Below are 12,185 nucleotides of genomic sequence, written 5' to 3' on the forward strand. Positions count from 1 at the left end.
TTGCAGTCTCTTAACAGATAACCTAGTCCCTCACAAGCTATTTTAAAATAAGCTGTAAAATTGCAAAAGTCTATTTGTGTGTATGTATGTATATCACAGAATCAGAGAATGGTTTGGGTGGGAAGGGACCTTAAAGACCACCCAGTCCCACCCCCCCGCCATGGGCAGGGACCCCTGCCCCCAGCCCCATCCAGCCTGGCCTTGAGCACTGCCAGGGATGGGGCACCCACAGCTGCTCTGGGCAGCCTGGGCCAGTGCCTCGCCGCCCTCACAGGGAAGAATTTCTTCCTCATCTCTCATCTCCATCTCCCCTCTCTCATGTAAAGCCATTCCCCCGTGTGCCATCGCCACCTGCCCTTGCCCAAAGCCCCTCCCCAGCTTTCTTGCTGGCCCCTTTAGGCGCCGGCAGGTGCTCTAAGGTCTCCCCGCAGCCTTCTCCTCCCCAGGCTGAGCCACCCCAGCTCTCCCAGCCTGTCCCCACAGCAGGGCTGCTCCAGCCCCTGAGCATCTCCCTGGCCTCCTCTGGCCCCGCTCCAGCAGCTCCGTGTCTCTCCTGTGCTGGGGACCCCAGAGCCGGACGCAGCGCTGCAGGGGGGTCTCACCAGAGCGGAGCAGGGGGGGAGAATCACCTCCTTTGACCTGCTGTCTGTGTATATATCTATATATGTGAAAAGCAGTAGGAAATAACCGTATGTTGACTACCAGGACATACAGGTGATACAAGGTTTCTTTCAGCTTCTCATTTGTCATTCCTGTTTTACAGCTGTAGACTTCCCAGAATTTAGGCTCTAATATATACTTTTTGGAAACTAGGGTGCTGTTCTGGGGAGGCTCTGATCACGTGTGCTGTTGTAGCATGATGCAGAAAAATGGTGACTTTAGCACAATGTGAAAGAAAGATGATGGCTGGCATTTGTTCTGTGCTGGAGCCCCAGGCTTCATAATTCCTCTCCTCTGCAGGTTCATGTCGGCTTTCATGGGGCTCATTTTCTCCAAGAGTATGCAGGACTGGGGGAAGGTAGGGTGTGGTAGTTGAAAATTCCGTAGTCGGGCAGTGGGTGCTGCTGCCTTTGATAGTAAGAGGGCTCGGTTTACCAAGGGCACATAAAGCCCCTTATTTAAATCCCTGCAACCAAGCTGTAGCATTCCGAGTTTGCAGTGAATCAGCACGTCCCAGGGAGTTGCCCACATTTGTCTCTGCTTCATGCTTCCCTGGAATCGGAACTGTTCACCAAGATAAAATGCTGTGTCAAGGATCCAGAACTCTCACTAAATGAGCAGTTATCTTCCCTGCACATGGTGTGCTTATAAACGCTAAACTGGACAGTGTGTTTTCATCTGGTTTCAGAAAACCCTCTGGAGTTTGCCATCCTGGAAAGCAAACTGACCCGTTTGTTAGTAGCTGTAACCCGTTTGACAGTTGTAGACCCGATTCTCAGTCCTGAATTCATGACTTATTTAAAAATTAAAATAAAAACAGGTATTTACAGATTCATTTCAATTTTGGAAAGTCAGCTTCCTTCCCTGTCTGGCTGCTCTGGTCCACAGTGCTAAGTCCATTATGCTGTTTGCACATACCCGGTAAGCATCAGCTTCTCTGTCTGTGGAAGGGTTGAACAGCTATGAGATTTTTGGTCTGTTGAGGGCTCAACTGCTGATGTTACTGGGTATTTTTTTTCCCCTTCTGTTTCCACAAGGATTAAGTCCTTGATTTGTTGGAGTGTAACTGGCTTCTAGCACATCTGGAGCTTCACTTGGGAAATATGGTCACAAACTTGTATCTTTGTCACACTACAAACAGGTAGAAGTCCAAGTGCTTGGCCACGTGAGGGTATATTGCACCCAACACGGTAATAGTGGTAGAGAGAAGGAAACACCTGTAAAACAAGAGAGGTGACCTTCTGTCATTTAAAAAGAGCTGTTGTATCTTTTTGGAGTCCCTTTACAGGTGGGAGCAGTCTCTGTCCTGGCACCCAGCACAGTGATTGTGAAAATTTTGAATGATCTAAAGGGACAAATAGAAAGATCTCAACAGCATCAGCGTGAAGAAATTATTCTTTCTGTTATGTGGAGGTTTTATGACATGGAAACAGTAACTCTTGTCAACTTCAGGCTCTCACCAACTTAGAAAAGCAAAAGCTCTTTTAAAAGAAGTCTCTTCTCCTTTCTTCCTGCTGGTGTGCTGATGCATCTGTGGCTGAACTGATTATTTAACGCTTTTGGTGAGATTAAAGAATTCCCCTGAATAGCAAGCAGGGAGGAAGAATAAGGTGGACTGTCCCACTCATAGTAACTGTCTCCATGCAGTGGCTTTGCTGGTGTTCAGCAGTGGAGTATACTGGTGTCACTGGAATGCAAGCCTGCAGCTAGGAGCCACCCGAATGGAGTCCAGCCTTCCGCTGTCGCAGGCAGCTGCTTCCTCTAATCTTACCATTTTCTCAAGTTCAGACGTAAAGCCAGCTGGTGGGGGTTTCTATCTTCGCTCCTGTGGGAATGCTACTCCCACTTCTCCTCTGGTAGCTGGAAGACTTGTCTTGGTATCAGGAAGTGTATCAATCTTCAGATTTCTTTGCTTTTGTACCAACTTCGTCCTCTAGTGCCGGCAGCGTGCTCTCCTCCTGGGTGTTTACCTTCACAGGGTATTGACAGGGAACAGCCTTTTTCCCTCTCAGCATTTTCTTCTTGCTTTCTTCTCTGGTGTGCTCCTGGTCACACACCGTAGGCACAGAATAAAAGCCGTTTTGTCTATCATCTTTCTTTCTTTTCTTGTCAAAGGTAAGAATGACGGCTCGATCGGAGGGAAGCAGTACTTCAGATGCAACCCAGGCTACGGACTACTGGTGAAACCAGGCAGAGTGAAAAAGGCCACGGGACCATCAAGACGGCGGAGCGCTGGGTTGAGGTTGCAAGGAGGAGCCGCTGCTGAGAACAGGAAGAGTGGCAGCTTCTCTGGTTCAGCCTCCAACCTGGCTTCGCTCACAGCCCTGGCAAAATCAGAAGGAGGATCCACCCTGCGGCTGGAGAAGAGCCAGAAAAATGCAGAGAACAGGAAATCCTGGGCAAACTGAGACAGCCCTACCCACCGCAGCGAACACCGCAAGGCGGACAGCGGAGCAGGTCTTTTGGCTTCGGGAAGCTAAACCAACCGCGTGAACTTCTAGTTTGTGGCAAACACTAATGAAGGGGTTTTTTCTCTGCTTTGGGTGATTGACATGTTAACTCTTTGCCTTGTCATGGTGCTGGATCTGCATCCTTCGTTTCCTGTTAAAAATTGTGACGCTTCAGGGTATGACTGATGGCAGCCGGTGAAAGCTCGTGGCGGTGGGTGGGTGTAAGCTTTGCTCTCTTCCACCTTTCAGAGAAGGAAGAGACATGTAAATTGTTCAAATTATGGCACGGTTTTCTAAGAGCTACAGAATGCTGCCCACACACTGGTGTTTCTCTTGGTGTGAACGGCAATTCTAAAATGAAACCCAAACCCTCCCCAAAATAACAATTCTTTTCTAACTTCTTAAGAGCTGTGTCCGTATTGCATAATCCATGGTGAAAGGGCAAGGTTATAATGATTCCAGACAGGCAGAGAAGCACACGGAAACCTTTACTTGGAAGTAAAGAACTCCAGCCCCCCCTTTATTTAAAAAAGCAGCAGCTTTCTGTTGATGTGACCTGAGCCTAGTGCCTGTTCTGATGACTCTCCTGTTGTCCCTCTCTCCTTCTGTGGAGATCAGCACAGTATTTCTGGCTGGTTTGTTGGGGAGGGGAGAAGGCCAGTGACCTGCTCTGTATTACTTTTGATCCCTCCTTTTTAGGAGGGAGGGGAGTGGAGTGAATCTGCTGTCTAATCTATTTAACGTGCGCTCTCACCGTGACAGGATCCCCTGTCTCACTTGCCCCAGGGAGGCAGGACCTTTTCCTCATCGGTTCTACCCTGTGGGCGAAGAGGATTTTTGCAGAGATACCAGCACTCACGTGCTTTGATTTTCCCCCCCAGCCTTTGGAGACACTTGGATTTTTTACCAGTTATGCAAAGCAGAGGGTCACTGTCCTTGTAATGGGATCAATCCAGTCTATTTATTTTTATTTATTATTTTAAAATATGAAATGTTTGCGCTTTACAATCATCCACCGCCTGACATTGCACAGAGGAGCTCTACTAGCACCGTACTGAGTGTCGATCCAAAGAGGAGGTGCCTCCGTCGCCAGCTAAACCGTCCCAGCGGCACGCGGAAGCAAACCCAGCCGAACCGCTGCAGAGTTGTCCCCTAATCCCCCCCAAAAATATCTCTCTTGAAAACGGGAGGTTTGGGCTGGCTTTTATAAAACTTGATTTTATTTTTGGTAACCCTTGCTAGTTTTTAACTGCCTGTGGCACAAATTATGTATCACTGAGTGCGTGTGTATATATACCTGTGCACATATGGATGTACACACGCTCGTTTTCTAACAAATCAAGAAAGGCCACAGACTTTTATATTCTGAGCTGTTTATGTCTTGTTTAGTCATCACGGGGGGATTGGACAGCTTGAGCAATAGATGTTTTATGTACGTGGGGAATATTTAGGGTGCTAAATTAATGATTAAACTTTAACATGTATCTAGATGCTGCCTGTGCTGCACGTTGGTATCTAAGTGCCTTAGCCATCTGGTTCAGAGGTCCAAGGGAAAGATACATTGTCATCAAAGGAGATAGGGATGCTTAGCGAAGGAGATAATTATGCTGATTTACTGTAATTAGTATCATTTATGCAGAAGGAATAAAATTAAAATAGAAACTAATCTGTAGCAGAAATAAGTGGGATGGGTTACAATGCAGCATGCATAGTACTGCCAGGGATTCATATATCCTTTCAGCTTTGTGTAACTAGTTTCAGTGTTTCCTAAATTTCCGTAAAGAAATCTTAATATAAAATGTACAGACCAGCTTTTAAGGATATTTTTAGTGTACAGTTTTTCCTCTTTTTTCCTTTGCACGATGCTCCTGTCCATTCGAACCAAAACGATTGGAGAAATTTAGTAGTAAAGAATACAGATGCCAAAATCCTGGTTTTTTAAATGGTAACTGTTTTTAGAGACAAGAGTCATGCAACAAAACAGTGTTTCGTTTTGGGGTATGACAAGTCTTGCTGATGAAAGACCACCCACTAATTAATGTCATGCCTCTTGTACTGCCTTGTAAGGTTTCTAAAATCCACCTTTACCGTTTTTCTAATTGCACTTTGTTCTGATGTGCTGCAGAAAGCTAGCTAATGTGAAACAGCCCCCGAACCGATAGTTGTGGGTTTTAGTCTCAGCATTTCATTTACTGGATTTAGGGATATCTTTAAAACTTCTTGATGTTTGCTAGGTGCCCCTTTGGGGGAGATATGAAGGGAAGAACGTGTCCAAGTCCTTTTGAAGCCTCTTTTCTTGCACCGCTGTTTCTGAAGACTGGAGTTCTTCTGCAGGACCGGTGCAAAGGTATCAAGGTCGCAGGAGTGGGTGGGTCAAGCAGAAGGCAGTTCCTTTAATAGTTCACTGTTTACGCCATCCACTATAAATTCCTCTGGCTGTATTTGTACTACAGCTCTGACCACGCAAGGACCTGTTTCAGTGTTTGCACATCTGGGGCACGTGGTCAGAGGCTGCAGCCGACTGATACGGGGTGGGTTTCCTCTTCCACACGCTCTTAGTTGTGTTGCAAAACTGTGCTGTATGTATTTAGGGGGTATGAAGCGCAGTTTGAACAGAACATACTTGCTGCCTCCTCCACCTTGTCCTGGAAGCAAACATCTTAAATATGGCTGGTATGTTTTCAAACGTCAGTGGATGAGTAGTGTGACTGAAGTGGCTCTGTTAACAGAGCACCTCGTTGACTTTGGTAGAGGGAGGATTTTACTCATAGCTCTCTTGGGTTTTACCATCTTGTTTGACTTCCGAAATGAAATGGCTCCTCGAATTCCACCTTGACACCTGCCCCAAAAACAAATATCTGAATCACCCCAATGTGGCACAAGCTCCAGAAAGCCAAACAAATCCAATTTGACTGTGAGGATGTTCTTAGAGGACTTCTCTGACTCCCTCTGCTTGCCCCAGCTTTCCTGGGCATGTGAGGCTTCTTGTAAAGATATTTTCCAGGTTTTTGGCGCGGTGAGTGCACGTCCCTCTGCTCAAAGCCATCTGTTACTTTGCACCAGCTAAGCCAACTAACCAGAAAACACTTTAAAACCATAATGCAAGTAATATAGTTGGGTTTTGTTGGGTTTGGTGCTTTTTTTTTAATCGATAACATTGTAAAAATATGCTCAGCATAAAGGAGGAGGTGCTTTTAACTGGAACTGCTCAACAACTGAGGCTGGCGTGTTTAAAAACTATGCATATTTTCCAAGATTTTCATGCACTTTATACAGGGAAGAGGAATAGTTAATGCAGGAACTGTAATTTGCAACAGTGTCACATCTCCTGTGTCTGCTCGGTGGTGCAGGCTTGCTTTCTGTATCCCGGAGCTGTGGATGGGTGTCGGATTCTGAGCATAGGAAATCATGTTGGTGGGTAGGAGAGGTAACGGCCGGACCCCCATCCACAGCTCTGCGGGTCCCTTCCTCCGCACGGGGCGCGGGGCTCTGCAGCTGGGTGTCACGTGCTCCGAGGCAGCCAAGAAGATGCTTTTCGGAGGGACTTTATGGGCTTTTCTCAAACCAGGCCAAGGTTTTTCTTGGTTCATGTTCATGGTGTTTTGATCTCTGTGTCCAAAATAATACCTTTTCAGTTTGAGGGCCTGGGCTCTTTGCTATTTAATGATGTAGTTTAGTTGAGGAAAACTAATAGAAACGAGTTCTGTGTGGTAATACTGCCCGAGTCCTGAGCAAGATGGTTTTGTCAGTGGTTGGGATGGAAGCTCCCTGCTGTTGCCTGCCGGGTGGGACGTTCAACATCTCTTTGCTCTCCTGCAAGCCAGGGACCCCTCCTCGTTCCTACCGGTCAGTCATGAAAACCTGTACGAAATGAGCTTGGGTGCTGCACAGGCCTGTTTGTACAGTAATGGAGCTGTTGAAGAGTCTTTTCTGCGGTGATGCTTGTGTTGTCCTTGCGCTGGTACTGCCAGTTCTTTGCACAAGAGTTCCTGTTTTCGCAGTGCCTTACCCCCGGGGTCAGCAGGTGGATTTCAGCCCAGCCCCGAGGCTGCCTGGCTTTTAGGAAAGGAAGATCGTGATAAGTAAAGGTACAGACTGGTCACACTACGAAACGCTTTTGAGCTGGGGTCACAAACAAGTGTCTTGTTCCTACATCTCCTTTATCCATCTTTGCTTTGGTTTCTGTGCTCTCCACCCTCCTCGTAAACCACCAACGTATTTTTCACCCCCAAGAACGGCTCGGCTGCTCTGCCTGCCCGCAAGCCTCCGGCCAGGCTGGTTTGGCCAGCGGCAGAGCCTCCCACCACCGCCTGGCTCAGCCTTTGCCGGGCTCCAGCATCCAAATGCCGCCGTGGAGAGAGCAGGGACGTGGGTCGGGGCTCCTGGGACCCGGCGAGAGCCGGGGAGTGCCTGGCGCAGGGCGGTGGGGACGCGTCACGAGCCTTTCCCCTTCCCCAGCCTTAGAGCAGTGCTTGTGCTGGGTAGGAGAAGGCAGCTGCTCTCCCCCTCCCTTCCCCCTGCAAACGGCTTCTGAAGCTGGTACGGGAGCCGTGCTCCAAGCCATAACGGGCAGGGTCTGCATCGGCACGTTCCCACCTCGCTTCGGACATTCCCCAGGCGTGCCCGAGCGTGCGCTCCTTGCAGCCACCCCGTGCTTTGCTTTTCCACCTCCGCTAACGTCTGCTGTGACTTGGGAAAACCTTTCCAGCTCGTCCTTCTGTTGATTTCTGTAAATGTAGTGGGTCTGTGTATATAAAGAGTGGCTATTTACGCTGTGGTATTACATGTTGATCGGTGTACTTTAAATGAGCTAAAATCCAAAGATACTTTGTAATGAGCTGTAAAGTTTTTAATTATTTCTGTACAATACTAAATTACTGTAATATTGTATTATACATGTAATGCAGCCTGCAGTACCTAAATAAACGTCATCTTTAGAGCCGGTAAGTCAGCGCCTTGTTAATCCAGTTCGTATCACCAAAATGTTTAGACACGTTCGCAGCCCTGTGATGGAGTAGGGTCACTTGAGGGTGCTGAGATCTGTTTCAAATGAGACTTTTGCCCTTTTGCCTGCAGTTTTGGGACCTTCCCATCGATGCGCAGACACCCGCACTTTACGTTCCCTCCATCCTCCCTCCTCTTTGATGCCTGGGGAAATAGCGCTTTGCCTACAGCCGCTGAGATGCAGGAATCCTTGTCACAGACCACGGGTCCATGAAGCTGCACGGAGCCAGGGCAAGGCTTTACTTAATACTAATTTTTCCTATCGTTGCACTAAATAAAAGCAGATGGAGGTCTGGTCGTGCTCCCCCCATGGTCTCCAGCTGGTGGACTGCTACCGGCTCTGCCCTTCCTGGCTGCAGAGGTTTTTCTTTGCTCCTTCTTTGGCTGTAAAATCCAACTGCTTGCAGCCCCCCAAACCCAGGCCAATGGCCCCAGTGCTCTGGGGACAGGGAAGGTGGATGCCGGCTGAGGTGGAACAAGTTTTGCAGGAAAACCGCTTAAAAATCCATGACCTGACTAGTGGGGAGGGAGCCGGAGTGGGGAAAGATCCTTCTGGAAAAACAGATCAGCCTGAACTTGGTGCTGAACACTGTGACGCGATTACAGCCTGGCGTCACCGGATTTCCCCAGGTCTGCACAGATGCAGCAAGCGATGGGTGAGAAGAGGGGCTCCTCCCAGCTCGGTGGGGGTTTGCCCAGCCGCGAGGGGAAAGGGATGGTGGCTGCTGCCAGAGCTGGTCTGTCCTGGCTGGGGATTTGCAAAGAGAACTGCAGGCGTAGGGCTGAAAAAATGATTTATTTTATGGTCAGGTGTCCAGACTAAGAACTGTGAGATGGTCTTGGGGGTTGTTCATCTGCTGTGTGAAAAATAAGACGTGTCCTCCGAGCAGCCACATGCTGTCCCTCATTGCTGTCCATGGCGGCAGCGAGGCCGGGCAGCAGGAGGTCTCCCCATCTGGTCTGTCTGCCCTGGGGGTCCCGTCGCAACCCCGGGGACGCTGCCGTGGACACTGGGGTGCCGGTGAGTTTTGCCGGCACTTCATGGAGCCTCTTGGTGTGCACAAGCCTTGCTCGCAGGCACAAGTGCTGCCAACCACCCACCTGCGTTTGGCCCCCCGGAACTGAGCCGGTGCGTGGGGGCAGGCGCGTCCCCTCGTGTCCCTGCTGCCGCCCAGCCAGTCGATGAGCCCTGGGCACTGGGGACACTGTGAGGCAGGGTGGGAGGGCTCCTGGGGACTCTTCAACCTGGCTGGGGGGTTGGGGGTTTGTGAATGTTCACCTCACATTCTGTGGGTGCCGAGTCATAGAATGGTTTAGGGTGGAAAGACCTTTAAGATCATCGAGTCCAACTGTTAACCCAGCACTGCCAAGCCCACCACTAACCCATGGCCCCGAGCGCCACATCTACAAGTCTTTTACATCCCTCCCGGGACAGTGCCTCCCCCCCCTCCTCCCTGGGCAGCCTGTGTCAGTGCTGGGCACCCTTTCGGTGAAGAAATTTTTCATAATATCTAAGCTACACCCCCCCACACCCCCCCACACCCCCCCCAGCTGGTGCAACTTGAGGCTGTTTCCTCTTGTCCTGTCACTTGTTACACACTGCTGCGGGCAGGAGGCTGGTGCTGCGCAGGCTGCAGAGACCCCCAGCTACACCCAACTGGCCTCTGGGCAGTGAGAGCCCCTACGCACCCCACCAAGGCTTCAGGGCAGCAACGTGTCCTTCAAACTCCCTCCCTGGGTCACGTCATTTTCTTTTGCTTTGCCAACATTTTTCTCCAAAATGTGGCTTCATGTTGGAAACAACTGGCAGGGTTTGACTTGGGTTTTTTTTGGGGTGGGGGTGGTTTATTTTGTTTTGGTGTGGTGGTGGGGTTTTTTGATTGTGGTTTGCTTTTTTTAAGCAACAAAGTCTGTGTTGATTCCACAGTTCCTGCTGAAAGTCATTTAGCAAAGGATATTTTTATCAGTGTTGTTTTGCAATCGGTGCAGAAAAATACAGCTGCCTTTTTTTTTTTTTTAAGCCACTTCCCTTTAATGTTTTACCTTCTGAAAAAAAAAAAAAATCATCTTTGGCTGAAACACAGGAGCCTTTTGAAGTGCTGTTACTTTGTTCAAACCTTGCTCTTCCCGGAAGGCAGTTGTAACACCTTCCCCGCACCGCAGCCGCACTCCGGTTTCTGTTCTCCAGCCAAAGCTGGTTCTAAAAGGCACCGATCAAAACAGCAGGAAAATAATAAATAATAACAATAATAAACCCACAAAACCCCACCTTTTCTCCTTGCTTCCTTCAAATTCATACCGCTTTCATTGCCCTCACCCTTTGCTGCACCAGGCGAGCGGGGGTCATCAGAGCTGCTGGGTTGCAGCCAAGGTGGCGCGTGGGCAGCACCGGGGGCTCGTGCCATGGGCATCTGGCTGCACCGGGCCATGCCAGGAGATGCTGTGCCACCAGCTGGGTGGATTCCTAAGTGGGATTTTGCTCACCTTTGGCCACCCACCTGCGATGAAGTTTTTTTCCCCAACTATGTGCCTTGATTCCCCAAGGAAAAAAAATCCAAAACGCAAAATGGGCTGGAAGCGGTGCTTTCTGCAAAGCGCAGGCCTTTGCTGTCTGTTTCTCTTTTTTTAGAAGATGTCCAAACTGAGCTTTTTGGCACTCCTTGTTTTCATCTGTGAAGCATCAGCCTTCACCCATTGCCCAGGGCAGTGCCAGGGAGTGCTGTCCTCAGGAAAGGGCTCTGTGCGTCCCCGGTCATGCTGGGAGAAGCCCTGTTACCACCACTCCTGCTCTCCGCGCATCTCCTTCTCATTCCCCCACTGCCCTCCGCGCGGGTGGGCTGGGACCAGGGCCCTGACGGGTGAAGCAGCCAAGTCAGTTGTTCCAACGGGTCACCACTTACGGGGAAATTAGCAAGAAAGAGCATGTGTTGGGCCATTAACTTGAAAAGAAACAAAACCCAGTGAGAAAAATGGCTCAAAAGCCAACAGTCCTAGGGGTTCAGCCTTCCATTCCAGGTACGGCGCTAACCCAGACGTACAGCAAGGCCCTTTTTTTTTGTTATTTTTACTGTTTCCTTTGGAAAGCTGGGAGGCAGGAGGTGGCAGCGGGGCTGGGCGGGTGTGACAGCCACACACTCCCTGGAGGTTTAGTCTCCCATCACCAGCCTGCTCCCTCCAGGAGAAAAACACCCTCAGTGAACAGAGCCCATCTAGCAGCTGATGACATGGGGGCAGAGATTCCCCACCCCCCACCCCCCATGACCTCTGAGAGGCACAAGGACCAGTTTGGAAGGTGCTTCCAGCCCTACGGTGTATTATTCACCACCTGCAGCTCCAGCAAAATCGGAGCTGCCCTGACCCTTCTCCTGGGGGTGTCCATCCAGGGCAACCCCCCAAAATCCCTCTCAAAGCACTGTTGCACGTACTGATTTTAACCAGTATTGCAGAATCCAGGCACCGTTCAATAAATAAATCAACTTCTGTGACTTTCAGAGTCTTTTCTGCCACCTGGCTAATTCACAGACACCAGCTCTGCGAACTCCTTCCTGTTTTTATGAAGATCTTCCCTCCCCCTCCCCGCGGGCCCTGGTTCAAGACCCCGGGATGCTGAGCACCACAACTAGGCCACGACAAAAGGGCAGCCAAAGCATCCTCATGCCTTTGGCTTCTCAGAATCATACCTGTGCTCCTTACTTCGATGTCTTTAATATTTTATTACCAAGTGGCCCCGAAGTCTGCTCCCTGCAGACCTTCAACAAACAGCTCCTCGACCACGAGACCAGCTATGTTGGGGTGGGACCCCAAGAGCCCTCCGAGGCTCCCAGAGCCTGGCCGGGGAGGTTTCCAAAGAGAAGTGCCCCTTTCTGCCTCGCCTGCACCATCTCCTTGGCCACTACCTTAACATATGACCAGCACATTTACTTGTGACAAACACAACCGCACTCAAAGGAGCTAAAACTCTACTCTGAAGATCTCTTGCTGGTGGAAAGAGCCCCCAAAGGCCCTGGGGACCAGCCCATGGCTCAAATGCCAAGGGATGCCACCGCTTCAACTGTACCACCGCAGGGTCCG

General features: G+C 49.8%; 1 protein-coding gene across 5 annotated transcripts in view; it reads left to right on the plus strand.

The window, feature by feature from the left end:
- Positions 1-8,057, plus strand: part of KIF13B (kinesin family member 13B) — a 133,131-nt gene extending 125,074 nt beyond the window's left edge. For all 5 annotated transcript variants that reach the window (XM_027811533.2, XM_027811537.2, XM_027811535.2 and 2 more), the window contains one exon: positions 2,776-8,057. In XM_027811533.2, coding sequence (XP_027667334.2) covers positions 2,776-3,068 — 293 coding nt within the window. In that variant the 3' untranslated portion in view covers positions 3,069-8,057. The remainder of the gene's footprint in view (positions 1-2,775) is intronic.
- Positions 8,058-12,185: the final 4,128 nt, after the last annotated feature.

This window comes from Falco cherrug, chromosome 6 (genome assembly GCF_023634085.1).
Source record: "Falco cherrug isolate bFalChe1 chromosome 6, bFalChe1.pri, whole genome shotgun sequence".
NCBI lineage: Eukaryota > Metazoa > Chordata > Aves > Falconiformes > Falconidae > Falco > Falco cherrug.